The following is a 27,002-nucleotide window of genomic DNA, read 5'->3' as shown; positions in this document are numbered from 1 at the left end:
ACATATATGAGGCTTCCACTGGTCACTTGAAAATGCTTTTTATTCAGCTTTTACTAGTGAAGTTTTACAAATGTCAAAATAACCGAAATAATTGACTCTGAGTGAATATATTTTAAAGTCACAGAACTATTTTCTTGGTAAGAACTTCACAGAATGAGCTTGAACACACAGCCTTTGACCATTCACAATTATGCAACAGTGAAGGGGCAAAGTTAGCAAGAACATCAAATTGTTTTCTGTGGTCCATCTATGTAAATAATACTTTTTGACTATCATATTTTATTTTTTCTGACCAAAATAATAACAGGAAGCTCACCCCAACTCCCAATCTTGTCTTATCCTTAAATTAAGCATTTTCAACATCTCAAGTCTTGTTGTAGCAAAAAGACAAGCCTGAATCAGCACTTGCTTCCTCTGCAAATGTCTCCCTTTAGCTGGCTCTTTCTATGGCTGAATTTCCAGACATCAGTAGAAATGATGAACAAAGTGACTCCTGGAGTGTACTACAGGGAGACACAGGAGGAAAGAGAGAGGGAAGGGCAAAGCCACAGTGCACAAAAGACAGACCAATGTGCAGCTCTGACTGTGGGCACAGCTGAGCAGCTCAGCTACAGATTTGAAGTGCCTTTCATTCTTATCCCACACACAGAGAGACTTGAGAAAAATCTCAGAAGTGAAGAAAATAACAGTGGCTAAAAATACACGAGGCAGTCTGCACTGTCATTTATAAATGACTACTGATATTTTCCTCCCAGTGGAAAATCATTTGAAATAGGACCAGTGGCAGAAAACCTGGTGAGTGCCTGGGCTTTGCAGGGCTGAGACCTGGGGCAAGAGCACTGCCCAGGGACAAGTGTGGTTTCAGAGTATGCTGACCAAAGGACCCAGGTTTCCAATGCTGAGGCCCATCTTTACAGTAAATACAGAAATTACATTAAAGTGGAGTATAAAACAGAAAAGGCTATCTTTTAAACAAATCAACTGCCAATTTTCCTAAAAAAAATATTTTCTAATTCAACTGAGCAAAAATGGTTTACATCTCAGATTCTTATTACATAGTGAAGAATCTTAGTTCTAATATAAAAACTGGAGCTCATAGGTACTTGCTTTTCTCTGTAGCACCACTTGACAAGTGTGAGTGGAGAAGACTAGAAAAAGTGGCTTATGGCAAGTTCTCTGCATGGTAATTTAAAAATGACTCACTATTAGAATCCAAAGACTTCTTAAAACTCATGAATAAAACTGTTTTGAAAAAGCTATTTTAAAAAATTGTTTTATAGTTTTTTACTACATTGAAATTGCTTCTCACCTAGTCAGAATGCCTACTATCAAGAAAACAAAAAATAAAAAATATGGGGATAAAAGGTAGTCTTTTATACTGTTGGTGGGAATGTAAATTAGTGTAGCCATTATAAATCAATAAGAAGGCTTCTCAAAGAAATAAGAATAGAACTACCATGTAGTGCAGCTGTACCACTCCTGGGCACATTTCCAAAGCAACCACTATTAACATACAGCACAGAGACCTACATACCTTTGTTTATGAGGAGATAATTCACAATAGCCAAATAATAGAATCAATAGTAATAGAATAGAATAAAATAGTAATGGCCGTCAATGGAAAAATGGATAAATAAAATGTATATATACACACGGAGTATTATATAACCATATAGAGGAAAAAACCATGTTATTTTGCAGGAAAATGGATGAAACGGAGATGATTATCTTAGGAAATAATCCAGAGTCGGAAATACCTGTATCATATATTTTCTCTCATATGTGGAATCTAGAAGAAAACCTCATGAAAGTAGAAGAGAGATTGTTAGGGAAGGGGAAAGGGAAGGAGAAAAAGCAAGGAAAGAGGGAAAGGCAAGGGTTAAGGTATGGTGCTAAGGAGGGCCAGAGGGAGGGTAGAGATGATCAAAGAACATTATATGCCTGCATGAAAATGTCACAAAGAAACCTGCTTTTTGTACAATTAATATGTACTAATAATTAAAAGCTACTTAAGTATAAGCATTTATCTCATTAGAGAATTGTTTTATTTTGTTAACAAATGTGTACATGTGCAGATGAATCATGATATTGAACTACTGCAGCAAAACTGGGGTCTTACATGTTGTATACAAACATAAAATCCAGAAAGTTGTCGTCACGTGGTGCTACTTGATAAGTAAATATCTTTCCTAAAGTCAGCACAGATTTATATATTACTAGGTACACAGTAGTGTAAAAACTCATCCCTAAAACTCTACCACACAGGAACATTCTGGGTAAGTCTGAATGTTCTAGATGTAAATCAAGAGTGTTGAACAATGTAATTATTAGGCCGACTAACTCAAAGAAAGTCAATAATAACTATTCATGCTGACTGATTTTTGGAAATCAATTTTAACATATTGGTTTGCTAAGAAAAAAGAAAATGAAAGTTCATCCTACAAAATAAAAGTATAACATGGAAATGAAATACAAATGTACTTTACACAAAAAAACCAACACATCAAAAGTTAAGCAAATTAAATTCTCAGACATAGGTCCTGTAAAATATGGATGGGCACCCTTCCAGTGATCTCATGAGAACACACACTGTAATATTTATTTGGAATGTTTTCTTTTCAGTCTGAGCCACTGTCCTACTTGTGACTCACAGAACTCTGTCACACCATCCCTGCCGGTATCCATGTCTCCATCTGCACCCACATCCTTGTCAGCATTTCTTGCAGGCAGTGGAGTCCAACTTCCTTTTCTAGCAAGATCTGGTCTTTTCTCATGCTATCATCCTGCACTCACTTGCCTCCTTTTTTTTCAGTTTATTAGAATAGTTTTCACGGTGAAGGTCCTGGCTCACATCCTGGGGATCCTGCGTGTAAGTGGTGTGCATTGTTCTCAGCTCCAGATAGTTGTGTTCTGGGCTCTTTATATACAAAGTACCCCACAAATACAGGCAGCCTCTGAGCTTCTTGCCTTTAGGTTCAATCTGCTGATTGGATCCAACCACAGACAATAGGACACTGGCCTTGAGAGATCTAGTCTGCTTTTTACAATTCTCATTGGATCCTGATTCTGCATCAGATAAGAAATGGATTTTGATGTTGTGTTTTTCAATTTTACCTAGAACCCTTTCCTTCAACTGTTTCTGTTCCTTCACAGTGAGGGTTGGCTTTTGCAATGACAGGGACATATTCACCTTACTGTATATCACATCTATAAATGCCACATCTAAGGACTTACATCCATGTCCAAGAGGTATAGTAAAATAAAAGTCACAGTGCCCCTGTTTTCAATGATGTGTTGTCTGTTCAACTACTTTTTTCATGTGGATACCATTCAAACTACTCCTTAATGTAGGAAATAATAGCTTTAGAACAATTTCTGTAATTGATGGCATCACGATAGCCAAGTTGGCAGGTGTGTCCAACAGGGTAATGTGCAGCCCGAATGGACAGTTCTTTCAGTTTTCTCTGTAGCTACAGGTATGATTTTTTTTTCTGGGGAATTAGGAAATACTCTATTTATGAGGGTTGATTTTACTCAAAACCCCTTTTTCACAATTTTCCATGGGTTTCATTGGGAAGATTTGCAAGTTCAACAGAGCCAGAACTTTCTGGACTTTTAAGGAGAATTAGTTATTGCTTAGATGTCTTTCATGATGTCTACCCCTTCTTAGATATCATCTTAGACTCTTTCATGATTTCTTCTATCCACTGACCACCAGCCAGACAACAGTCACCTAGTGAATGAACCACAGACTTGCCTCTCAGTATGGTTTTTGGGATGTAAACTTTCTCTTTGTCTCCAATGAAACTTTCAGCAAACTGTATTTCTCCCTGATTCAAGGGGATTGTTGGAGGGGATGGCTTATGGAGTAGGCAGGGGACAGCTTATGGAGTAGGCAGGGAACAAATGATATTTGGATTACATTTTTTTAACTTACATTGGAAAGCCTATATAAACACATACATTTTGGGTAATTTCCTTATTTTTTATTGGGAATATATTTTCCTAAGTGAATAAGAAATTAAATAGCATGTTATGTTTCAATTTGTTTGTTTGATACTTAATGGTCTTTTAATTGTTACCCTTCTGTGTTTTTTAGAAGGCAGTCGAGGCCCTTTGTGATAGGTAAGGCCTGCATACACCCATTGCATCATAGGAAGAATGTTAAGAGGAGATTTTTCCAGTCCTCAACTTTCTCTACAAATGAATCCATCCTTCTTGTATTTTGGAATGGCTGTGGTTAAGTGGCTACTTGTTAAAATACTGGAGATATTATTAGAAATTGTTGTTATATTTTGATGATACATTTAGCCTTATTTCCAAGAGGAGATCTAGAAGTAGTACTTTATACCAGAGGGAGATGTCATAAAGCCTGGGCCAAAAAGATGGCCAGCGGGAGGTGTGAGTGTGTCTGTGAGAAGCTTTAGGAACCTGAGGGGAGAGGGAGGCTGTCAGTTTCAGGTCATAATTGGGGTGGCAAGGAAGTGAGGGGCAGGTCAACAAGATAATTCATGTAGTTCAAAGCTTTGCCTTTTCCATCTTGTCAAAATGAAAAACAAAGGACAAAAGTGACTGAGTCCTGGTTTAAGTCCTAGTTATATCTTCATTTTAATTGTGGTATTTTTTCTTTTCTAAATTAATGCACTCTTATTCTTTCCAAATCAAGCAATTTTCTTAACTACTCTCTAGTATTAAACTTTTCATATAAACGTTGGAGAACATTTAAAAATCATTGGAGCTATTTTTCTATTTACCTAGAACCTGAATTTTAGAACTATATTTAGAACTCTATTTCAGAACTTTTTAGTTCCAGAGCTTTTTTTAGACCTTTTTTTTTAATTAAAAAAATGGTTTAGTTGACTTCTGATTCTGGTCACCAGAAAGTGCTAACAGCGTGGACCAGTGACTGGCTGCATCACAATCTAGGGGAGAAGTGAGGAGGGAAAGGCCACCTGCAGAATCGCCCTCCTTATAACAAAGCTGTGGGATTTGATTTACCTTCATGCCAAAGTTCTTGGATGACTGACTGAGAATAGGATTTAAACATTTGAACAATAGGATATTTAGAAATAATTATGAGCTTTATTCCTCTCATTATAGATTTGGAGTATTTGACAGATTTTTAAAAGGGTATAAGCTTTAGACTTCACTAACTAGGTTTCTCTCTCCATTCATAATATGTCATTTTATGTTTTTGTCAAGGAAAGAAACCTTTCTATGTGAAAAAATAAAATAAAAAAACAAAACAAACTGGAAGAATACAGCATATACAGAATTAATGCAAGGATTTTCAGTGAAAAATATAAGAATTCTTATTTGAGAACCCATAAATACATCTATTCAAGAGCTTATTAATTAAGATGAGTTTTAAACATGCAGTTTGTGTTAAGAATTACCAATTTTAGTTTCTAAGTATGTACTTATCATTAATAAGGGTACACACAAGCAAAACACCATATTAATACTGTTAAGGAAAGATGTTTCATGTGTTATCAATTTTATATTTTGAAGCAATGGGATATTCATTAAATATAGGAAAATCAATCCAAAGTTTTTCTCCTGTCATGATGAATTTGATTGTTTGATAGGTTGTTGGCATTTACCGTCGTATGACATTATAATATTGCAATGCAAGGTAGATGGGTAAATATTGCTCTTTTCATTTGTTAAATGTGAAAATATACAATGTATGTATTTGAGTGACCAAGGCTTGAATTTATGAGTTAGCAATGCAAATATATTATCCAATAAGAACGGCATGCTTGCTTATGCCTCGGGAGTCACATTAGGGAAAGGCTAGGTTTGGCACATGACTTTAAATAAATAGTGCCCACTCTTCTTTAAGAATTTAAAAGAAAAATTTAAAATTTATCCAAGAAAAAATTACCTTTTGTATTTAAAAAGTTAGAATAGTTTGTCTCTTTTCCACTGTAGGTTTCTTTGCTTTTTATAAAATGGAATGTAATGGAAAAAATTCTACAAGAATATGTTCTTTTACTTTTGTTCATCCGCGGCTTGAAAGATAAGCCTGCTATTCCCTCTCAGGACTCCTTTGAGTCATTAATAAAACTCCATCTCTATCTCTCATCTATTTTCCCCTCCTCTGTGCTTGACTACTTCATTAGTACCCCTCCCCAGAGATGAAATAGAATAAGATCATAGAAAGTGGATTTTCTTTCACAGTGTGACTGTCCAGGGAAAGTGAGGGTTCTCTTTAATACTCATTCTATAGGAGAAGTCATGGGGCAACTTGACTGACAGTTTTGACTGAATTATCTAATGAAGTGAAACGACTGGCTGGATACTAATTATTTTTCATTAATTATAATTATAATAATTAATTATAGTGTCAGAGAAAGTCAATTTCTTGCTGGTTAATAGCAGTAGTTCTTCACCTCCAGTGCAAAAGGTAGAGCTCTTCTGAGGCACAGATGGACATCTTGGGAAGGTGCAGTGGGGAAGGAATATCTTTTAAACATTTAAAAAACTTATCTCTGCTTTGCTTTGTTTTTATACATAATGCTAAGTCTATTTTGCAACTTAGAGTAACATTGAAGAAGAACTTGTGATTTTTTTTTTTATTAAAGGAGAAGGGAAAAAAGTACAAAAGAGTAATGAAAAGAATCAGATGTCTGCTGCAGGTCTAGGATTTGCACAACCTCTAGAGGTATAGTCAGGGCTCAGCCTGACCTTGTGCATACTATAATGGCAAAGATCGTCACTGTCATTTGTGTCCATTTTCTTCCCAAAGTCTCCTTGACTGAAAAGTCCCAAGAGAGATCCTCATGTTGGATCTAGGAGTCCCACCTCAGGACCTGTGTTATGTGTAGACCAGAGCTGGGACAGGAACATGGAACTTCTAAATATCTATTTTAGTTATTCCTGTTGCTATGGCTTTTTCTTAGTTTTCATTTGAGGCAACATAATCTTTTCAGATAGAACAATTTTAGAAGAATGAAAGGCATGTATGTGTGTCTAAATTTTTAATTACCTGGATAAAATCATACTTGGAATTAGTAATGTAATTTGGGTCTTAGTTCTTTTAATATGTCTTACTTCCAAACAAAGTCATTGGTTTGGTTGAAGTTTTGCAAATATCAAAATTTAAAATGTTCAAATGGAAAAGAGCAGATAGAGAACATGGCAAAGAATAGTAGGTACAAATCGTTTAAACTCTTATGTAAAATTTGATAAGACATTTTACATAACTTTAATGAGTTGACAAAGTCCTACGGAGAAAACAGTTCTGGGTGGCAAACACACGAAAGGGATTTAGTCAAACAATTTTTTGGCCAGAATATTGTGATTTTGTAATCACTTGGAAGCCAATGAAATACCAGATGAATCTAGTTAATAATCTACAATTATTGGTTAAAGAAGTATATTAGGGCTGATTTGGTGCCATGCATTCCACTTTTCTATCAACCCCACAAGCACTAGGCACAATGAAGTGGGTAACCTTTATTTCCCTTCTCTTACTTTTCAGCTCTGCTTATTCCAGGGGTGTGTTTCGTCGAGAAGCACGTAAGAATTTCCTTTTCCCATTGTTTAACTTTATTCTCCTAGTGAAAGTTTCAGTGAATTCTATATTTTTAAAGAATTAAGTTTTCTTTTAGTATTTATTTCTAGAATATGATGATATTTTATATTGATGAACAAAATAAAGTATGTGGTTGCCCTATTAACTTATCTTAAACATCTTAGGTAAGGAAATGGTGAGAATTGTTTGGTGTCTTTAACTTTCTTTTGCATTTAAAGGAATGTGAGGCAGATGACTTAAATTTTAGAATAGAGCTGAAGACAGAATCAATATCTATCTCAAAGGCCTATCCACTGCACCACGTTTTATTAAAGAAAAGTATACTATTAATATTATGTAGAGTACTTACAGTTATATTTACTTTTATTTTAGAATGTCTTTTCAGTAGCTGTACATTGGCACCACAAAGCAATAAATCTTATTCAAATTTATAGGATATCTATAGTAATAAAGCTGTAATACTTATAAAGTTATAAGTAATGATTTTAAAAATAGTATTCTTGGTGTCTGAATAATTTTTTAGATTTAGAAAATATAGTTCACCATCATTGTAAGATTCTCTGTAGGGATCATTGTTTAATATTTTGAAGCAAATAAATAAGTTAAAAGGAAAAGTATTAAAATCAGCATCATAACTAATTATTTTTCTTAGTATTTAAACATATCATATGTTTTTTTTCTCCCTTCCCTCAGACAAGAGTGAGATTGCTCATCGATTTACAGATTTGGGAGAAAAACATTTCAAAGGCCTGTAAGTTAAAGATTCAACTTTAATGTTCCTGATGGCATTGGCTATTACTCTAAAGTCTTCATACTTCAGATTCTAGCCCAGTGCTATCTGGCAGAATTTTCTCCATTAATGGAAATATTCTATATGTCTGTTCTGGTAGCCACTGGCCCCCTGTGGCTACTGAATACTTTCAATATGGACACTGAGGAACAAAAAATCAAATTGAATTTAATTTTAATTAATTTAAATTTATACAGTCATATGTGGCTAGTGACTACTATTGTACACTGAAACTCTGGGATTCATGCAACAGTGGAAAGGACTGTAGTATATGGCCCCTTTGGCAGCCTACTTTCTAAAGAGGAATCCCTTTACATAGCAAGCAGTCCCATAGTTTCTTAGGAACATTTTGATAATTTTTTTACCTAGTAAAACTTTTTATTTTTTAAAGGTCAGTATCATCATACAGCCTGATTAAATGAGATGCGCGGGTTTTGTGTTTTTGTTTTAAATAACTCAAAGGACTTATGTAATGCTTCGTCTTGACACATAGATCTATTTAGTATATATCTGCTTGTTTGCCTTAAACATGTGTGTCCAGTGCTATGCACACAGATACAGTTAGACAAGGTGGAAATACATATCCTCTTTGTGGAGGAAGCCACATATACTACATTAGGCCTCACCTAATACCTCATATGAATAGGTTTTCTGGAAAATTGTAAAAGAGCCATGTTAATATACAGATCATATACATATGCATGATTTGCTTCCTACCACAGAAGTCATTTATACTAAAGTTTTGTTGTGGTACATGTCTCTATGTCTTTTATTTCAGGGCACTGATTACCTTTTCTCAGTATCTCCAGAAGTGCTCCTTTGAAGAACACATAAAATTAGTGAAGGAAGTGACTGACTTTGCAAAAACATGTGTTGCTGATGAATCAGCTGAAAATTGTGACAAATCAATTGTACGTACATTATGATTTCAAGTATTCTTTCTTCTCCTCTAAGCAATTCTTGAATATTTCAAAGAAAAAAATTCCTTATTTTTAACAAAAATTATTATTAAATGAACAAATTTGTAAATCACACTCAAAAATTATTTATGTAGGGAGGGTTGGAGGGATTGAAGGGAGGGCAGGGGAATTGGGAAAAAATAAGAACCAAGATACATCATGTAAAGGTACAAGCTCCTAATGGTGAATGTAACTGTATTGTACACCTAAAATGTACCAATAAACTTAATGGAAAAAAATTATTTATGAACTGTAAAGCCATTGGGACAGAGATTCCCTAGTTTGGCTGACAGTTTTAAAAACAATTCTTCATTGAGACTATACACAATAGTGGCAGTTTATTTAAATGGAAATATGTCATTGTTAAATCTTGTTTCAATATCTGAAGTTGGCTTTCTTTTCATAAAGACTAATAGTGAAAGCATTTTTATGTACTTATTAACTTTGTTTTATTGTGGTAAGAAAACGACATAAAATCTACCTTCTTAAATGTTTTATCATTTACGAAGTATTACACAGCAAATCTTTAGCCTTTATTCATCTGGCTTAATTGAAATTTTATAGCAGTTGGTTAACTTCCTATTTCCCACTCTTTCCATGCCTTGGACACTATCATTTTACTCTTTGATTCTCAGAACTTGATTATTTTTGATACTTCATATTAATGGAATTATGCACTGGTACGCTGTTCTCATAGTTCATCCATGTCGCTGCCAGTTGAAGACTTCTTTGAGGGGCTGAATGGAATTCCCTTGCATGTACATTCCACATTTTCTTTATTCATTCATCTGCTGATGGACATTTAGGTTGCTTCCATATTTTGACTATTGTGAAGCATGCTGCAATGAACACAGAAGCACTAATATCTCTGAGACAATGGCTTGATACTATGTTCAGAAAGTGCTAATATCTATGCTAATTATATTATCTGGGTTAAATAATAATGCAGCTATTTTTTCTTCATTTTATGAATACTAATATTTTATATACAGTAAAAAGCAGGGTACTTGATCATTTTGAAGAACTCAAACTTTTAAAATTTCCAGGTAAGTTTTCAAGACAAAAGGCCTGTATTTCTCCCACTGTTCAATTTATATATGCCTCTAGGGCCAGGACCATTTTTTATTTAGCACTAAAACCCTTCTTCTTCTTGTTTCCATTTGGATATTCTTTCTCATTGTAGAGTCAGCACTTCAACTCCATAATACTATGATTCTATAGATGAATTTTTTTTAAAACTCATTTTAAAAAATTAATAAATTCTGTCTAGTGCAGTATATTTACTGTGAGGTTACAGTGACTTTTATAATAAAAACTAATGAAGCAAAGGGTTTATTTAATGAATGAGTGTTTTGAAATAAATATTTCTAGAACAAAAAAATCTATATTTTAATTCTGTAACAATGTATAATAGACTGCATTACTCCCCACTTTAAAATGCTACCTGCAGAATAGTTAGGCCTCTCGAAAAGGAGCAGACCAACAGGAAACTGGAACATCTCCCTTTCCACTGTGCACTCTGGCTACACCTAAGGCTGGTTTCCCTTGATTTTTTTTCTAAAGATCCCTCTCCCAGGCTTTAGTGTTAGGTTCTTCAAAGTCATTAACTTTCTTTTTCTTTTTTTTTTTTTTTAGTTCTTTTATTGGTACATTTTAGGTATACAATTCGTTTACATTTATCATTGGGTGTTTGTACCTGTACATGATATATCTTGGTTATTTTTTTTTTTTTTGCCATTACCTGTGCACCCTTCACCCCCTCCACCCTTCCTTATTTACATAGATTTCATTTCAATTTTTTTTTCTTTTCTCATAGTTTTTCCTTTCCCTCTTTTCCTTTCCCCTTCCCCTCCCTTCACTCCTTCGTCTTTGGACCTTTTTTCCTATTTCAAATTATCAATTATTCATTTTAACCCTTGTTTACACTATCAGTTTCTCACACTAGAGATACCATTCGGTATTTACACATGTGTGTCCTATTTATTTCACTTAAGAGTATGGCCTTGATATGCATCCATTTAGCTATAAATGTCAAAGTCATTAACTTTCATTTGCCCTTTCTTTTATTTATTATAAATAATACTGTGGCAGTTGATTGTTATAAAAATTACACAGAGATAGTCAAAGGAAGTTAAATCTGCAGGAGAGGAGAGTGATTTTCATGACTTCCTTTTTCTGTAGTTTAAAACTTTTAACATTTCATTAAATTTTTTGTATAGACATTTTTAACTGGTGCATATAAACAAATTGTAAATATTGGGTGCCATGTGATGTTTCTATACATGTGTACATTATGTGCATACAATGATTTCCTAACAAGCTTTACCTGGATGTTAAATATTTTATATTGTTCTTTGGCTATGAAGAAAATAAAATACTGCCAGCTAATTTGAAGGCTTCTCTCTCTCATCTAGCATACTCTATTTGGAGATAAATTATGTGCAATTCAGACTCTCCGTGAAACTTACGGAGCGTTAGCGGACTGCTGTGCCAAACAAGAACCTGAGAGAAATGAGTGCTTCCTGGAACACAAAGAGGACAATCCTGCCCTTCCTCCATTTAAGCGGCCGGAGCCCGAGGCTATGTGTACCTCCTTCAATGAAGACAATCAGCTTTTCATGGGACAGTAAGTAATCAAATATCTATATCTCAAAATTAAAAATTATTGAGTAATAAGTCAACACTCATTATAGCAATTACATATTCAAAGAGCTTTTCAACATTGAGAGTTGGAAGTTTTGTTTTTCTAATGCTTTTTGAAGTGATAATATTGGATACCACAAAATTCTATGCAACACAGAATATGACCTATTGACCAAGAATCTTTTAACAGAATATGACCTATATGAAAAGTTTGAGATTAACAGGTTTTAAGATGTTCTGTTTTCTCAGAAAAAAAAATATATAGAATGTGTGTGTGTGTGTGTGTGTGTGTGTGTGTGTTCTCAGGACTGATTTCATTTTTTTCAGCAACATTAGATCACCAACATTTATCCATTTACTATATGATGTGAGCACATGTACACACAAACACACAACTTTCTTTTTCAGGATAACAAAGACAAGGCCACCAGGCACAAATAGAGCTTAACTTGTAAATTACATGTTTGGGTCTCCCAGGCTCTGGTAGGAATTCTGATTATGATTATTCCTCTAATATTCTGTGCTGTGGGAAAATGACTACTTGTTTTTTAAAATTTAGTTATTTATATGAAGTTGCCAGAAGACATCCTTACTTTTATGCCCCAGAACTCCTTTACTATGCTGAAAGGTACATGGACGTTTTGACAGAATGCTGCCAAGCTGCTGACAAAGCTACCTGCCTGACACCAAAGGTAACCCCACAGGAGAACAAAAGAGCTGCTTGATACGTAACTTCAGAATTTGATCATTTTAGGGTTAAGGTTAGGAAACCTAAAAATTTGATAAAACTTCCTCACATGGTCAAAAACACCTTCCTTGTGCATATCCTCAAAAGACCTTTTATTTTTCCTGAAAGCTTCTCACTTCCTCCTTCCTCCTTACAAGATTCCTGATCTGCCAGGAATCACTGTGCACCTGACTAAACATTCATCACTTTCCTTGTTGGTGATTGCTGTAGGGGTCACCATTTCTGTTTATGTTAAGATTTTTTTATTGGGGGAGAAATTCAAATTTCACTGTAGTTAAAAGCCAAAGTTCATTTTATTTCTTCTGTAAATATTTTATTATGTGCTTCATTCTCTTTTCTGGGGAGTTTCATTGATGTTATAGAATTGGAGGGTGGAGCTGAAATGAATTATGCACAAAATTAAGAAGTCAGCAAAGATATAACCAGGAATATAAGTACATGCTTATTTTAGATCCTGTTTCCCTGGCAGTGTGTCCATGATTTTTTGGGGGGGGGGGTACCAGGGATCAAACTCGGGACCTAACACTTTTGAGGCAGGCACTGGAACCACTGAACCAAATCCCTGGCCCCATATTTTTTTTAACTACCTAGCGCCTCTACCATGACAACACTGATTTTTTCCTTTTCTTATGTGGCAAAATATTATTTGATAAAAGGAATACTTGGGAATTTAGTTGTAAGTTTAATCTAGTCTTAAAATTCAATTTGGCATTGTCTTGTCTGAGTTTATGAAGGGGTATTTTATGAATATTTTTGTTTTAATTTTTTCATACTGATTTGTTTCTGTAGTTGGATGCTTTGAAAGAAAAAGCACTGACTTCAGCTGCCCAACAGAGACTCAAGTGTGCCAGTATCCAGAAATTTGGGGAAAGAGCTTTCAAAGCATGGTAAATATTTTTAAGACAGTTTGTACCTTTATAATAATGCAGATGACAATGGTTTAGCATTTACACAGTGTTTTCAAATAAACCTTTTTATCTAAAATGTGAAAAGATGATAGAGTAAAAAACCAGAACATCAGTTACAATTTGACCTTAGTTTTCATCTTATATTTTTGAATTATCAAAGAATTTAGAAGTGTACATTTATTATCCCAAAAGAGACAGATATTTAAATACTATTTATTTATAAAACCTGAGAATCTAATTTTAATGGTCCATCATTTTTATAGAGCTATGGTCATGTTCTTTTCTTTATCTTTACACGCAATGATCTGAAAGTGTCTATTTGTCTTTTTATGTCCTAACAATTAAATGTAGCCATCAACTAAGTCAAAGTTATTCCTTCCTTTTTTTGGGGGGGAGGTGTTTTGAGATATTAGTCTTGTTATTAGTTCAAGCTGGCTACCAGGGATCGAAGTTGGAACCTTGTGCTTGCGAGGCAGGTGGCAGAACCACCGAGCCAAATCCCTGGCCCAAATTCTTTTTTTTTTTTATTAAATTTTATTTTATTTTATCCAATTCTTCCCCTCAAATCTGATTTTTTTTTGTTTGGGTCTCTTTTTATATTGTTTAGTTGATTCTGGGACCATTCTTCAATATCTGAGCTGTGAAAAATACAACCAGTCCTTCCAACTCCTTATCTGTTAGCCAACAATGAATTTTTAATATAGGAGTGAAACGGAAAGTAATAGACATTATACATGCTTTCAAGAAATTACCCACTGAATATTCTTTTCTCATCATTCCTACCATTCAAACAACTCTAAACAGCCAAATAGGTAAACTAAACAACCTCAACATGAAAAATTAGTTATACAAGTTATGGTTGGCTCTGGGAAAGAAGTCTCTTTAACCTGGCTTTTAAAAATGATTTTGGAAAAAAATAAGGATATTAGACTTTTACATCTTATCATAGAGAGAGGCTGTGCTGGATCAATCTCTTGGTAAAGGTGTGCTTAATAAATAGACCGTAATTCTATAGAAGCTATGAATTTTCTTTTCTCAGAGATCTTTAGAAGTCAGAAAGAATGTTTTAGTTAAGAAAAAAGGTTAATAAGTTTTTATGATACTTTCTAGACTATAAAATACTTTCATATGCATTATCTAAGAATCCTCAAAATAGTCCAACTCTTGGAATCTGATGCAAGTTTTTTCCTTCCCAAAATAAACCACAATGGGCTAGCCAAAAGAAACAGTTATTTGGGGATAGTACAATTAAATTAGCTTTTCTCCCATCATCTTTCTTGCTGCCTTTAAAAAAAAATAGTTTTTTACTTTAGCACACTGCAAAGGCTAAAGCCCAGGGAGGCTAAGTAACTTGTCTGGGGTCACACTACTAAGAAGTGATACAGCCGGATCTGGAAATCAGATGTGGGCTGCAAACTTGATGCTTCTCAGACTAAATTGCCCCTTTCAGAATTCCTGTTTGATTTCTGATTTTATGAATCACTAGCTTTCCATACCACACATACTCTTATAATGGAATAATTCTGCCTAAGGAAAAAGATAACAATTTGGCTCAGATCTAGCATTAAAATAACTAATGAATTTTAAAAACTATGTCTATTTCTAAATCTGCCTTGAATTTTCTTGTAATATATACAGTAGTATTTTTCCTAGTACTTTGACATAAAGTATACATAAAAATAATATTTTGATTGGGGGAAATTTCTGTTTTAGGGCACTAGCTCGAATGAGCCAGAAATTTTGCAAAGCTGAATTTATAGAAATTTCCAGAATAGTAAACGATCTTACCAAAGTCAACAAGGAATGCTGCCGTGGTGACCTGCTTGAATGTGCAGCTGACAGGGTAAAGACTCATTAATTTATCTTTGGTAGCTCACATGCTTGAGTGGGTAGAAGGAAGATGTTTGGTGTCTTTGGTGACAACTGACAGAGATTGCCTGGTCTTCTGTGCTCTCATTTGCTCTATGTCCAGGTTTTCTCTGCTTGGGATTTTTTTAACTTTTTAAAAAGTGCCCTGAAAAATTCATTGACTAATTTGTAACCCCTTCTAGTCACTCTAACTAAGAATAAAAGCTTAATCTGAAGCAAAACAGCTATAAAGGTAGATTTCTAAGGTATTTTGCAAGCATAGGTAGGGTTGGAGAAGGGTCAGTATCTGAAAAGGACTTTAAAAGATATGTTTTTTTCCCCTCTGTTTTCTTTCTCTGTGTTATTTAACATAGTCTCCTTCTCCCTAAACTTGTAATGTTGTTTCCCTTTCTTCAAAATTAAAATGAGAAGGGGACCAAGAGATGGCGGGAGGAGGGGGAGGGAAAGGGGATCAAAAAGGGATTAAGATGCATTATGTACACATACCAGTTTCACACAAGGAACGTAAACATTATGCACTGCAAACATGCACTAATAAATAAAAAGTGAAATAAAAAATAACCAAATAACAACAGAACCTTAATTTAATATGACACTTTCTGGAAAATTAAAGGCAGTATTTTACATATTTTAAGCAAGGCTTATGACTGATCTTGACTCATTTTTCAAAAATCTCTTACATTTTATTTAATTATTTGGTTTCAAAATGCCTGAATTTAATTTAGGGAAGAATAATTGGAAAAATAGCACTAAATTTTAGTTAAAAAGGGTAAATGCCTCAACAGTAGAAACATAAAATAATAACTGAAATTAATTAAAATAAATAAGCTATTATAACTTGTTCCTAATTTGTCTTTTTTATTAAGTGGGAATGTTTTAGCCAGTCACTGTTTCTGAGTCCCCAAGCTTAGGAGCACTGACTGAGAACATGTTCATGGGTGTACTTGGTTGTGACTGAGTCTTAGGATATAATGACTGTGCTTTACCAATGTAAGGTCTGGGGAGAAAGTGTAGAATATTAATTTATGTTGAACAATTTTCAACTTGCTTTCAGGCGTCTCTGGTCAAGTACATTTGTGCAAATCAAGAGACAATCTCCAGTAAACTGAAGGAATGCTGTGAAAAGCCCCTTTTGGAAAAAGCCCACTGCATCATGGAGGCTGAAAGAGATGAGCTGCCTGATGGCTTGCCTGAATTAACTACTGACTTTATAGAGGATAGAGATGTTTGCACACACTACACTGGAGCAAAGGATGTCTTCTTGGGCACGTGAGTAGATTAAAAATTATCCTTTCATAACTTTCATATGGTTTTATGGTTTAGGAATGTATGCTAGGCTTTGCTTTGGAGTTACTACAATTTCCGTGATGCTCAGAATCCTTCATCCTTCCCTCTTCCAGTCTTTAAAGTTACTTGAAAAAAAGTGATTAAGTTGAAACATTGTCATGGTCTAGCACATACACACTCATGGCAGAAGCTCAGTATTCCGTATTCCTTGGAAATATTTCTGGAAATATCTCTAGAAATAGTCTGTGTGTATATAAATTATGTATATGTAAATTTTGTGATATATTCCTGTAATCATTTCTTCATCCTAAGGGTGTTTCTTAAAAATCTAATATATATATGAATATACATTGGTTATCAACCATTTAAAACCATTTTACCTATTTCTTTGTATCTATCCATCTATATAATGGTGGCAAAGACATATAAAAAGTATGGAGTGTGATACCAGGTGCTTTACATTTGATTGAAAAGACAAGAAGCTCGGTAGCATGGCAAGGTAGATGAAATTAAATGAAAAATTACTATATGGTGCCAGTAAGTGTAGTGATAAATTTTACATTTCATTGTTGGATCATGCTAGGATCCCATGCACTAAATAATACTTAGTAAAATTAGGCACCCTACAAGATTTCATTGTATGGAGAGGAAAAAGAAAATGTCAATAAATGTCTCTACACCTACTGGAATCTTTTGAGATGTAGATCAAATCAAACTAAAATATGTAAAAATGGCAGGTACCATTTTACATTAGCCAAGATGTGTGTGTTTTTCAGAGTATACTATATATTTCTCACAGCCCACCTTATGAGACAGATACCGTTATTATCTTCATTCTATAGACCAGAAAATTTAGGCTCTAATTGTTTTAGTAAGTTGCCTAAGATAATATGTAAGATAAGTGATAGATCCAGAAATTGAATGGAAGAATCCTTAACTCTAGACCTATCACCAAGTTTTACCACATGGGATTTAGTCAAGTCCAGACATGTGGAACCAGAGTTACTTTCCAGGTTAATTATGTGATTTTTCTAGCTCTTTGCTGACTAAATCTGTGTTCATCTTAATTAGGTTTTTGTTCGAATATTCAAGAAGGAACCCTGATTACTCTATTGGAATGCTGCTGAGACTTGCCAAGGCCTATGAAGCCAAACTGGAGAAGTGCTGTGCTGAAGCTGACCCTCCTGCCTGCTATGCCACAGCGGTAGGTCTCTTTCAGAAAAAGAAAAATGTAGCTCTTTGACGATTTCAATAAAGAGAAAGAAAAAAAAGTAACACAACTTTGTGAAATGATACATTGTGAAATCTGGATATTCCCCTGAAATGGATCTGATTCTGTGTTCTTAAACTTTTTAGGAAAAATAATCTTAAGTAGAATGGTTAATAAATCCTAGAATAGTCAGTCTAGAAAAGAAAGCTATGAAAAGGGCAATCTCTAATTTCACAAAATCATGACCATAATTTTTTCTTTTTTATACTCCTAAGGACAAAATAAAATAAAGTAAACCTAAATGACAATTAAGAGAGATTTAACTTAGATATCAAGCAAATTAAACTGATGCCAAGATTTACTCAATACTGGAAATATCTTAAAGGAAGTTTTGAAATATATTTCTTTACAGCATTTGAAAACATTTTTTAGTGCACATTAATTTTGCAAAATATTGGATTTCAATGTAGCATTTTTGGAATCTATTTCTTTGGAAAGCTTTCAAATTTTTTGAGAAAGCTTAGGAATAAACTTACAAGAAGTTAAATTAGAAGAAATCTGTCATGTAGGATTTTAGAGTGCCTATTGGAATAGATAATGGTTTCCAAGTTATTCATAACCAGAAGAAAGTCATTCTTTCCTCTACCAAGAAGCCAGGAACCATAGTGCAGCTGATGCTGATGGCAAAATTTATTATCTCAGTGAGCTCAGGGTCCAACTATAGAGATAGGATAATAATGACAACAAGAACAACAATAATAACAACAACACTGCAGTTGTCATTTATTGAACTTTTCCTGTGTAGCAGGTGCTACTTTAATGTCACTAACTTAGTTTATGAGCAATTCTGTAAGGTGAGCAGTATCTTCACCTTTATTGTAGAATTGAGGATACTGAAATTTGGAGAGGGTAAGTGAAGTTGTACAACTAGGAAATGAGTCAGGTAGCCTGGCTCAAAGACAGCCACTGAAGATTCTTAACTACTACATTGTGCAGTTTCTCCAAATGAAAGGGACAATTTGAATGCAGTGGGACAGACATGTTGAAGATCTGCTCATGTGATTTTGAGCAAAATATGTAAGGTGTGAGAAATGACTTGTATCTGGTTCTCAGAAGGAATAGTATAAACACAATTCTTTTTAAACATTATATCCATGTGCATACTTTAAATACAAAATAGCCTTTAAATATATTCATTTAGCATTTCTTGATCATTTTTAGTTCCTTTTTCTTTTTTTCCTCTCTTCCCCTGATCTTCCCCATCTCCAAGGGTCTACTATCCAATTTCCATCATCTTTCTTTTATTTAATTAATTAATTTATATTTTAGGTTTCTCCTTAAAAAGAAAACATGCCATATTAACTTTCTGAGTCCAGCTTATTTTGCTTGGTGTGGCGGTTTCAAATTCCTTCTATTATCCTGAAAATGACAGGATTTTATTCTTTTTATGCCTGAATCATATGCCATTGTGTATATATTCCACATATTCTTTATCCATTCATCTTTTAAAAGTCATCTCGGCTGTTTCCAGAGCTTAAGTGTCACAAAGTGGACTGCTATATATAAACATGGGTATGCATGAACTGCTATAATATGATGCCTTTCTTTTGGGAATATACACAAGAGAGATATATCTGAATCAAACGGTATTTATACAGAGCCCACCAAAAAAAATGTATACATCAGGGCCGGGGATTTAGCTCAGTGGTTTCGCCGCCTGCTGTGCAAGCACAAGGACCCAAGTTGGATCCCTGGTACCAAAAAAAAAAAAATGTATACATCAGAAAAGGAAAACTTGTATAAATATTTTAATACTAAATTTACTGAGACATCATGAGATTAATGTAAGTTACTTTTGGCCTCTACAATAACAAGAGGTGCTCAAAATGGAGGCCATCAGCTTCCAGACATTTGTTAGTATGACAAACTGCTGAAGTGTGTATACGTTTTTTGGCTGACTATATTTTTAGTTTATTGAGGAGTCTCCATACTGATTTCCATAGCGACTGTACTAGTTTGCATGCTCACCAACAACATAGGAGAATTCCCTCTTCCCCACATCCTCGCCAGTATTGACTGTTTTTTGAAACACAGTTCTTTTATCTTCCAGTTTCATGAGCTTCAGCCTCTTATAGATGAGCCTAAGAATCTAGTCCAACAGAACTGTGAACTTTATGAGAAGCTTGGAGAGTATGGATTCCAAAATGCGTAAGTAGTTTTGTATTTTAGAGGATATTCTCTTGATCAATTTGTAATTATTTAAGACTTAATGTATAAGTCACCTGGCATATGACTTTTAATAATAAAAATAAATTATATACTTTTAATCTCTCCTTATCAAAAAGGTCTGGAGAGAAAACATAAAACAGATGGTGAGATGGAGAGGCCCAGATTTGTGTCCAGTCTAAAAAATTGGTCTTGAAACTGAGAGCGTGTAAGCTGGAAGGGCAATACCGAGTCTTGGTATATTAGAACTCAGGATGTCACTTGAAAATTAAGGAATAGTTTATGACTTCTAAAATTTTACTTATTTATTTATTTATTATTTATTTATTTATTTATTTTGAGATAGGGTCTTGCTATGTAGTGCAGGCTGGCCTTGAACTTTCAGTGATCCTCTTGCCTCGGCCTCCCGAGTGTGAAGAGGTGTGAGCCACCTCGCCTGGCTAAGGGATAGTTTATGTGCAAATAAAACTAGCAGTATTTTACAGAACAAGAAGCAATAGGCCTTAAATAGTTATAGACCAATAACTAATATAATAGCTGAACATAAAAGTATAATAAAACTGATGTGAATATTACATTTTGAGATATTTATTTAGCACACTTCTAACTATATGTGCTAGGCATAATAACAGCAAAGAAGGCATAGTTTCTTCCCTTGAGTAGATTATAGTCAAGCACTGACTTCCAGAAATGATTGGCATAAATGATTATTACATGTTAGATAATGTGTCAACTTTGTTGCACATGTTACTTCTTTTAATTTAGACCTTATATTATCTTTATTGAGGCAGGTACATTTCCTCCCATTTTTTTTACCCATATCTTTCAAGTTTTTCACAGTACTGATATATATTAAGATCTCTATAGAATTTAAGAAAGAAGCAATAATAAGTATATTAATGCCACTGAATTACAATAAAGTGATTTTCTTTCCTAAGATTATATGATTATTATATAGTTGCTTAGAACAAGTTCTTCCTGTGATATACTACCGCTCTGGAGATGAGGATTCCTTGGTGAATGAAAAAGAACATTGGAATTGACTATAGCTGAATTTTCTCTGCTTGATCTACTTAAAAAGGACAGTTTAGTGCCTAGCTGAAAACACATGGACTGTTTTCTTTTAAAGGCTCGTAGTCCGTTACACCCAGAAAATACCTCAGATATCAACTGCAACTCTCGTAGAGGCTTCAAGAAACCTAGGAAAAGTGGGAACCAAGTGCTGTGCACTTCCAGAGTCAAAGCGGCTGCCCTGCACTGAAAACTATGTGAGTTTTTTCAAACATAATAGTTAATGATGAGTTCTTAAGTATATTGACAAAGCTAACTTCCAGAAGCAGGGTTGCATGAGTGTGTGTCTGTGTGTGTCTGTGCGTGTGTGTGCACACGCACGTGCTTGCAGTAGTGGCAGCCAGAAATTGGTTATTTATATTATTCTATTAAAATTGGGATTTAGATAAGATATCTAAGATACCTTCTTTTTAAAAATTCATGAATTTTTAATATTCTATCCTGGCATTTTCTAAATTTTTACTTTCTTCAGGGTTTTTGTTTAATATGTTAGTATGACTATTTCCTCCTCACTTCAAAACATATCAAGACTATATCATCTCAAATTATTTTCATCACTTATTTTTTTAAGTAATTATTCTTAAATGTAGATATACTTAATTAAAAGAGAGATGAATTTTTAAAGTGTCTTATGTTTAGTCCCAAAGATAAATCACTGTCTCAACCAGCTTGGGATTCAATGTTGCTAGGTACATATGGCACTTCTTTTGGAGTACTGGAAAGAGGATGTTCATGGAAAACTTCAATTTTGCTCTTTTCCAATTTCTGCTGTCTTTCCTGTTCTTTAGCTGGCCCTAATCCTGAATCGGTTGTGCGTGTTGCATGAGAAGACACCAGTGAGCGATAGAGTCACAAAATGCTGCACTGAGTCCTTGGTGAACAGGAGACCGTGTTTTTCTGCTCTGCAACTTGATGAAACATATGTTCCCAAACAATTTACTGATGAAACATTCACCATCCATGCAGACGTATGCACCCTTCCGGAGGAGGAGCAACAAATCATGAAACAAATGTGAGGACTATTTCCTTATCACCTGTGATTGTAGTCTTGATAGTGAGATGTCAACTGAAATGAGAAACTTTTTTATTTTCTGGTACCGGGGATTGAACTCGGGTCCTTGTGCTTGCGAGGCAGGCGGCAGAACCACTGAGCTAAATCCCCAGCCCTAACGCAGAGTGAAATGAGAAACTTTTATGAAGTATGATTATATTAAATGACTTAAGTATTGACCTCATTGAGCTGATAAATGTGTCAAGAATGAAATAAATGGCTTTTTCTTAGCAAAAAACTATATCACAATCTTACCTGCATATTATTCAGAGTAGCATTGTTCCAAAATCCACAGTAGAATGAGATCCTAGGCCAAGTCCAAAGGAAAAACTTGAACAATTAACTTTCAATTTGTGAAGGATAGCAAATTAGTTGTAAAAATTCTAGGCAAGAATATCTATTTTAAGTTCACTCTATGGTGACCTTACAATAAGACAAACCTCTGAAATGTGACTTTTGAGAATAGAACTTGGATAAATCACCTAGAAATGCAAGTTTTGAGCCTTGCTGCTCTATTATTGTCACAAGGGGTTAAATAGCATGAAATTGAACAACAGAAAGTTGCTGGTATTTATGATGTCCTGTGATCACGGTCTGGACTTTAAAATAATAGCATTGCCATCGTGACTCTACAACTCTCTCTCTCTCTCTCTCTCTCTCTCTCTCTCTCTCTCTGTCTCTCTCTCTCTCTCTGTCTCTGGCATTGTTGTCTCTATAGATGGCAGTGAACAAGAAACACCAGCTCCCACTTGTTTGCATAGTTTTATTTCCTGTTGCCTTCCACTGTTAACTTTGAATGAGGCAAATTTCAAAGACCAAATATGAAGTTTCTCAGTTGAAAAGCTTTGTAAATAAAGCCAAGATAATTAAATTTCAAAAAATCATTTAAAATTCTTAAATAGCTATGGAATTTAATAGGACATCACTTCTAAAATCTGAATAATATCCAAATGCAGCCACATAGTCTTTTCCAGTGATGTATTAAGACTACATAAAACATAGAGTGATTTGCATCAGTTACAATATTTGATCCTCATACCACTGTAGTAAATGAATTTCATTATTCTCATATGTAAATGAGAATATTAAGGCATTCAGTGGCTGGGCCTCAAACTCAGAGATGTTTGGCTTCAAGGGTTTAATCTTAAATGGTGTTACACCATGTTTACTGCCTCCATTTTTCTTTATGTGAGTAAACATTTTCCTGTTGTTTCTTCTTTTTAAATGCAGGACACTTGCTGAGCTGGTGAAACACAAGCCCAAGGCAACAGCGGAGCAAATGAAAGATATTATGAAAAACTTTGGAATTTTCCTAGAAAAGTGCTGCCATGCTGAGAACAAGGACGACTGCTTTTCAAAAGAGGTATGATTTTTTTTTTTTTCATTTCAATGTGTCTAAACTTCTGTTTTAGTGAATTTGGTAACGGTTGGGGTTAGGGATTTGTATATCGAAGGACCTCTTGGCTAGAGATCTTGTTTTACATACAATTTTCTTACAGAAGGATGTAAGTAGTTCTTGGATGTAACTAGTTGCTTCACTGTGACATAATATTAAATATTTATAATGCCTTTCCATTTTCAAGTTTATGATGTTTATGAATATAGATAAAAATATTTCTAAAGCTTGAAATATTTTGATCAGTAAAGCAATTATTTAAACATTTTCCTGAAAAGTATTAGTTGTACTTTGATTGATATTTACAGGTTAGTGTGTGTGTAGGGGGTATTTACATTTAAATATCTGAATCAGTTGATTTTCTTCCTGTGACCTGACAATAATATAAAAAATTCTTTTGGGGTCAGCAGATGATATTCAACTTCCTTCTAGAGATTCTGGGAGTAAATTGAAATTAAAAGATAGGATACATGTGAAATCACTTTGTAATCACCAATAACTGTATAAATGCAATTTTTATTCCAATAATAATGCTAATATTTTTCCAAAATCTGGCATTTCTTTGCATTCAGGGTTCAAACTTTGTTCAGGCATGTAAAGATACCTTCTCCTAAAAACATCACAAGCACAAATATCTCAGGTAACTATACTTTAGATTTTTAAAAAATTGTAATTGTTATTGAAATTGCAAATAGTGACCATTTGCCAAAAACCATACAGTCTAGCACAGCTACCACCATTCTTGTCTTTACACATGTATATTTACTGATTTAATTTTCAAATTAGTGGCTGAGTTGAGTATTATTATTCTTCCCAATTTATAGATGAGAAAATGTACACACAGATAAAAGCACAGGCTAAGTAGTTTACCCAAGGGTGAAGCTACTGAGGGGTGGACCTAAAATTTAAAATTGAAAGCGAAGTTTAAGAATAAGCTATGGTTCTACTCTGACATGTATGACCCAGTGCACAGAGTCATTCATGTTAGTGAGAGCTCTACAGGGAGACACTGGGCAATATGCTGAAGCATATGGAAGGGCATTTTTATAGGGCAGAAACAGTTGAATGTCAATGATTTCATATGGTTCAACTTAACAGTTCAATAAATTCACTTCGTTGAAAGGTAGATGGATCAACTTTTTGTGTAATTCTACTTTATAAAGAATAATCTAGTCATTTTCATGTGTTAGCACACTAAATTTTAGTAGAATGTCTCTTCTTATAGCAAAAGACCCCGATGTGAACATAAGTGTATTTGATCTATTTTGTTTGTAATATTTTAGAGGGGATTTAAAAAGTAGAATAACAATGAATCAAGTTGCTATTAAAGACAAGTTGTTTACCCATATGATAATAACTACTTATTGTGCATTCAGGCAAAGATATAGCACTGTAGGTCCAAAATTTGGTCATTTCAAAGTGGGATTTGTTTCAGTAGTAAGAGGAAGAATTTTCTTCCTGGCGTTCTTTTAAGAAGATACATTTTGTTTGTAATAATTTAGGTAAGAAGTACATGTTAAATAATTTTGAGAAGTGATAAAAGAGGTCTCTGACTTGGAAACGAGTGTGATGGAAGCTGTGAGGTAGAGGGTGTGTTCTCTGTACTTGTCCACAAAAGGGCAATTCAGCGAAAATTGTTTTCAATGGTAAAATTGCCAAAAGACTATGTAAGCGATTTAGCATTTATATTAATAGAGTTAAAAATACATGTTACTTTCTGAATAGCACTTAGATTTCTCCTTTTGTTTTTCAGCCTACCCTGAGAAAAAGAGAGATGAAGAGTCAGAACTTCCTCATCTGTTTTTTTTTTTTTCTGTTGCTGTAAAACCAACACCCTGTCCAAGGAACACAAATTTCTTTAAACACTTGATCTCTTTTCTGTGTTGCAATTAATAAAAATGAAAAGAATCTAACATGGTGGTCCAAGACTATTATTTTCTGAAGGTGTGTTGCCATCCTGAAAATTTTGTAGATTCTGTGAAAATTTCAATTTTCCCTTCGGTTCCATTTCAGTAAAAGATTTCTAGTTGCTTATGGGCTAACTAATGCAAATAAACATGAATTTTCTGAGTTGTGTATTATAAACATTTCATGTAACATTTTAACATTATTATAATTCTGAATGAAAGAATGGGAACTGTGGTATAGATAGTGGTAACAAAGTGTGGGTCTTCTTTACTTCTGAGACTCTATAAGAAATAGTGAGGGACAAAAATAGAGATGACTTTAAAGGTGGTTATTGAATTGGAAAAGCTAGTGATTTTAGGAGAAATGCAAGGCATCTTAGGATGCCAATATATGAAAAGTGAAAAAAGTTGAGAAAAGCATTATTAGTGGGGGTGATTAGGCGAGCTGGATGAATGAATCAGGAATAACTAAGGCATACTGAGTTGAAGAAAAGCATGAGTTGGAGAGTAAGTGTTTCTTGTAAGAAAACTTCACCCAAATGCATGCCTGTTTTACCTGTTCCCAGAGGAAATTATTCATATCGTACTTTTGTCTGCAAATTTACAGACTTAACAGAGCTTTGTCTATGAAATTAGTCATTTATAACCATATCAATTTGTTTATTTTTAATTTGTATAGACTTGGGTTCATACTGTATGTACTCCATAATTTGATGGTAGTAGTAATGCTTTACAATTTTATTTTTAATATGATACTTGCAAAAGGCCATGGTACCAAGTTTAAAAATCTCCTTCTCATTCCTTTTATATTCCACACTCATACCATCCCACTCCTCAGGCCCTCACAATCCCTGCTTTTGCCTCCCATCAAACAAATCAAATATTTGATCACATTTGTGACAGAAGTGAGCCCACACAGGGAGAGGGATATTGGGGTCCCTGGCTGGTTGAAGGTCTGGAAGGCAGACACAGGCAGTTCTGAGTAAGGCAGTGCCACACAACTGGGTTGACATGGGACCAAATCTATGTCCTTGCCTGGATGGCACTGCCATCGCAGTCAGTCCAGGCAGTGAGGGAGACTTCAAGCTTTTGGAAAAAGATGCTCCAAGATGTCATGTTCCCAGACTAGCTTCTCCTGCTTCCTATGGAGACAACCAAGTCCCCAGATGATCTCAGACATTTGAGTCTAAATACCTCCTGTATTATCAATATGGCTTTTCACTGAGAATAGGAGGTTGATCACATGGTTATGGTTGTATTTGCCAGGTTTCTCCACTGTAAAGCTCTTATTTCTCCCCTTCCATGGTCCATATTTTAGAAGCAAGTGACAAAATACAGCTCACATTCAAAATGAGCGATGGAGGGAGATTAAGCTTCTGGAAGGGGGAATACTTACA

The 27,002-nt window shown here is 34.4% G+C and overlaps 1 protein-coding gene and 1 pseudogene across 1 annotated transcript; one reads left to right on the top strand and one right to left on the bottom strand.

The window, feature by feature from the left end:
• Positions 1-2,770: 2,770 nt before the first annotated feature.
• Positions 2,771-3,184, bottom strand: LOC147830271 (septin-2 pseudogene; annotated as a pseudogene).
• A 4,175-nt stretch (positions 3,185-7,359) lies between these two features.
• Alb (albumin) lies at positions 7,360-25,611 on the top strand. Its single transcript, XM_004838013.4, has 15 exons — positions 7,360-7,524; positions 8,234-8,291; positions 9,109-9,241; positions 11,704-11,915; positions 12,492-12,624; positions 13,470-13,567; positions 15,302-15,431; positions 16,512-16,726; positions 17,816-17,948; positions 20,065-20,162; positions 21,310-21,448; positions 22,040-22,263; positions 23,533-23,665; positions 24,271-24,338; positions 25,452-25,611. The coding sequence occupies exons 1-14, from the start codon at positions 7,404-7,406 to the stop codon at positions 24,310-24,312; spliced, it is 1,869 nt and encodes a 622-aa protein (XP_004838070.1). The 5' UTR covers positions 7,360-7,403; the 3' UTR covers positions 24,313-24,338; positions 25,452-25,611.
• The last annotated feature ends 1,391 nt before the right edge of the window (positions 25,612-27,002 follow it).

Source organism: Heterocephalus glaber, unplaced genomic scaffold (assembly GCF_053883595.1).
Source record: "Heterocephalus glaber isolate CG9 unplaced genomic scaffold, H.glaber_assembly_v1.0 deba00000281, whole genome shotgun sequence".
In the NCBI taxonomy this organism is placed as follows: Eukaryota; Metazoa; Chordata; class Mammalia; order Rodentia; family Bathyergidae; genus Heterocephalus; species Heterocephalus glaber.
Note: the sequence above shows the minus strand (reverse complement) of the source record. Positions and strands in the feature narration are given on the sequence as shown.

Bases quoted from the DNA above. Each gene is read 5' to 3' on its own strand.
- Alb (XM_004838013.4), top strand. From the start codon at position 7,404: ATGCATTCCACTTTTCTATCAACCCCACAAGCACTAGGCACAATGAAG. The intron at 7,525-8,233 runs GTAAGAATTTCC...CCCTTCCCTCAG, and splicing joins TGTGTTTCGTCGAGAAGCAC to ACAAGAGTGAGATTGCTCAT. The intron at 8,292-9,108 runs GTAAGTTAAAGA...CTTTTATTTCAG, and splicing joins GAAAAACATTTCAAAGGCCT to GGCACTGATTACCTTTTCTC.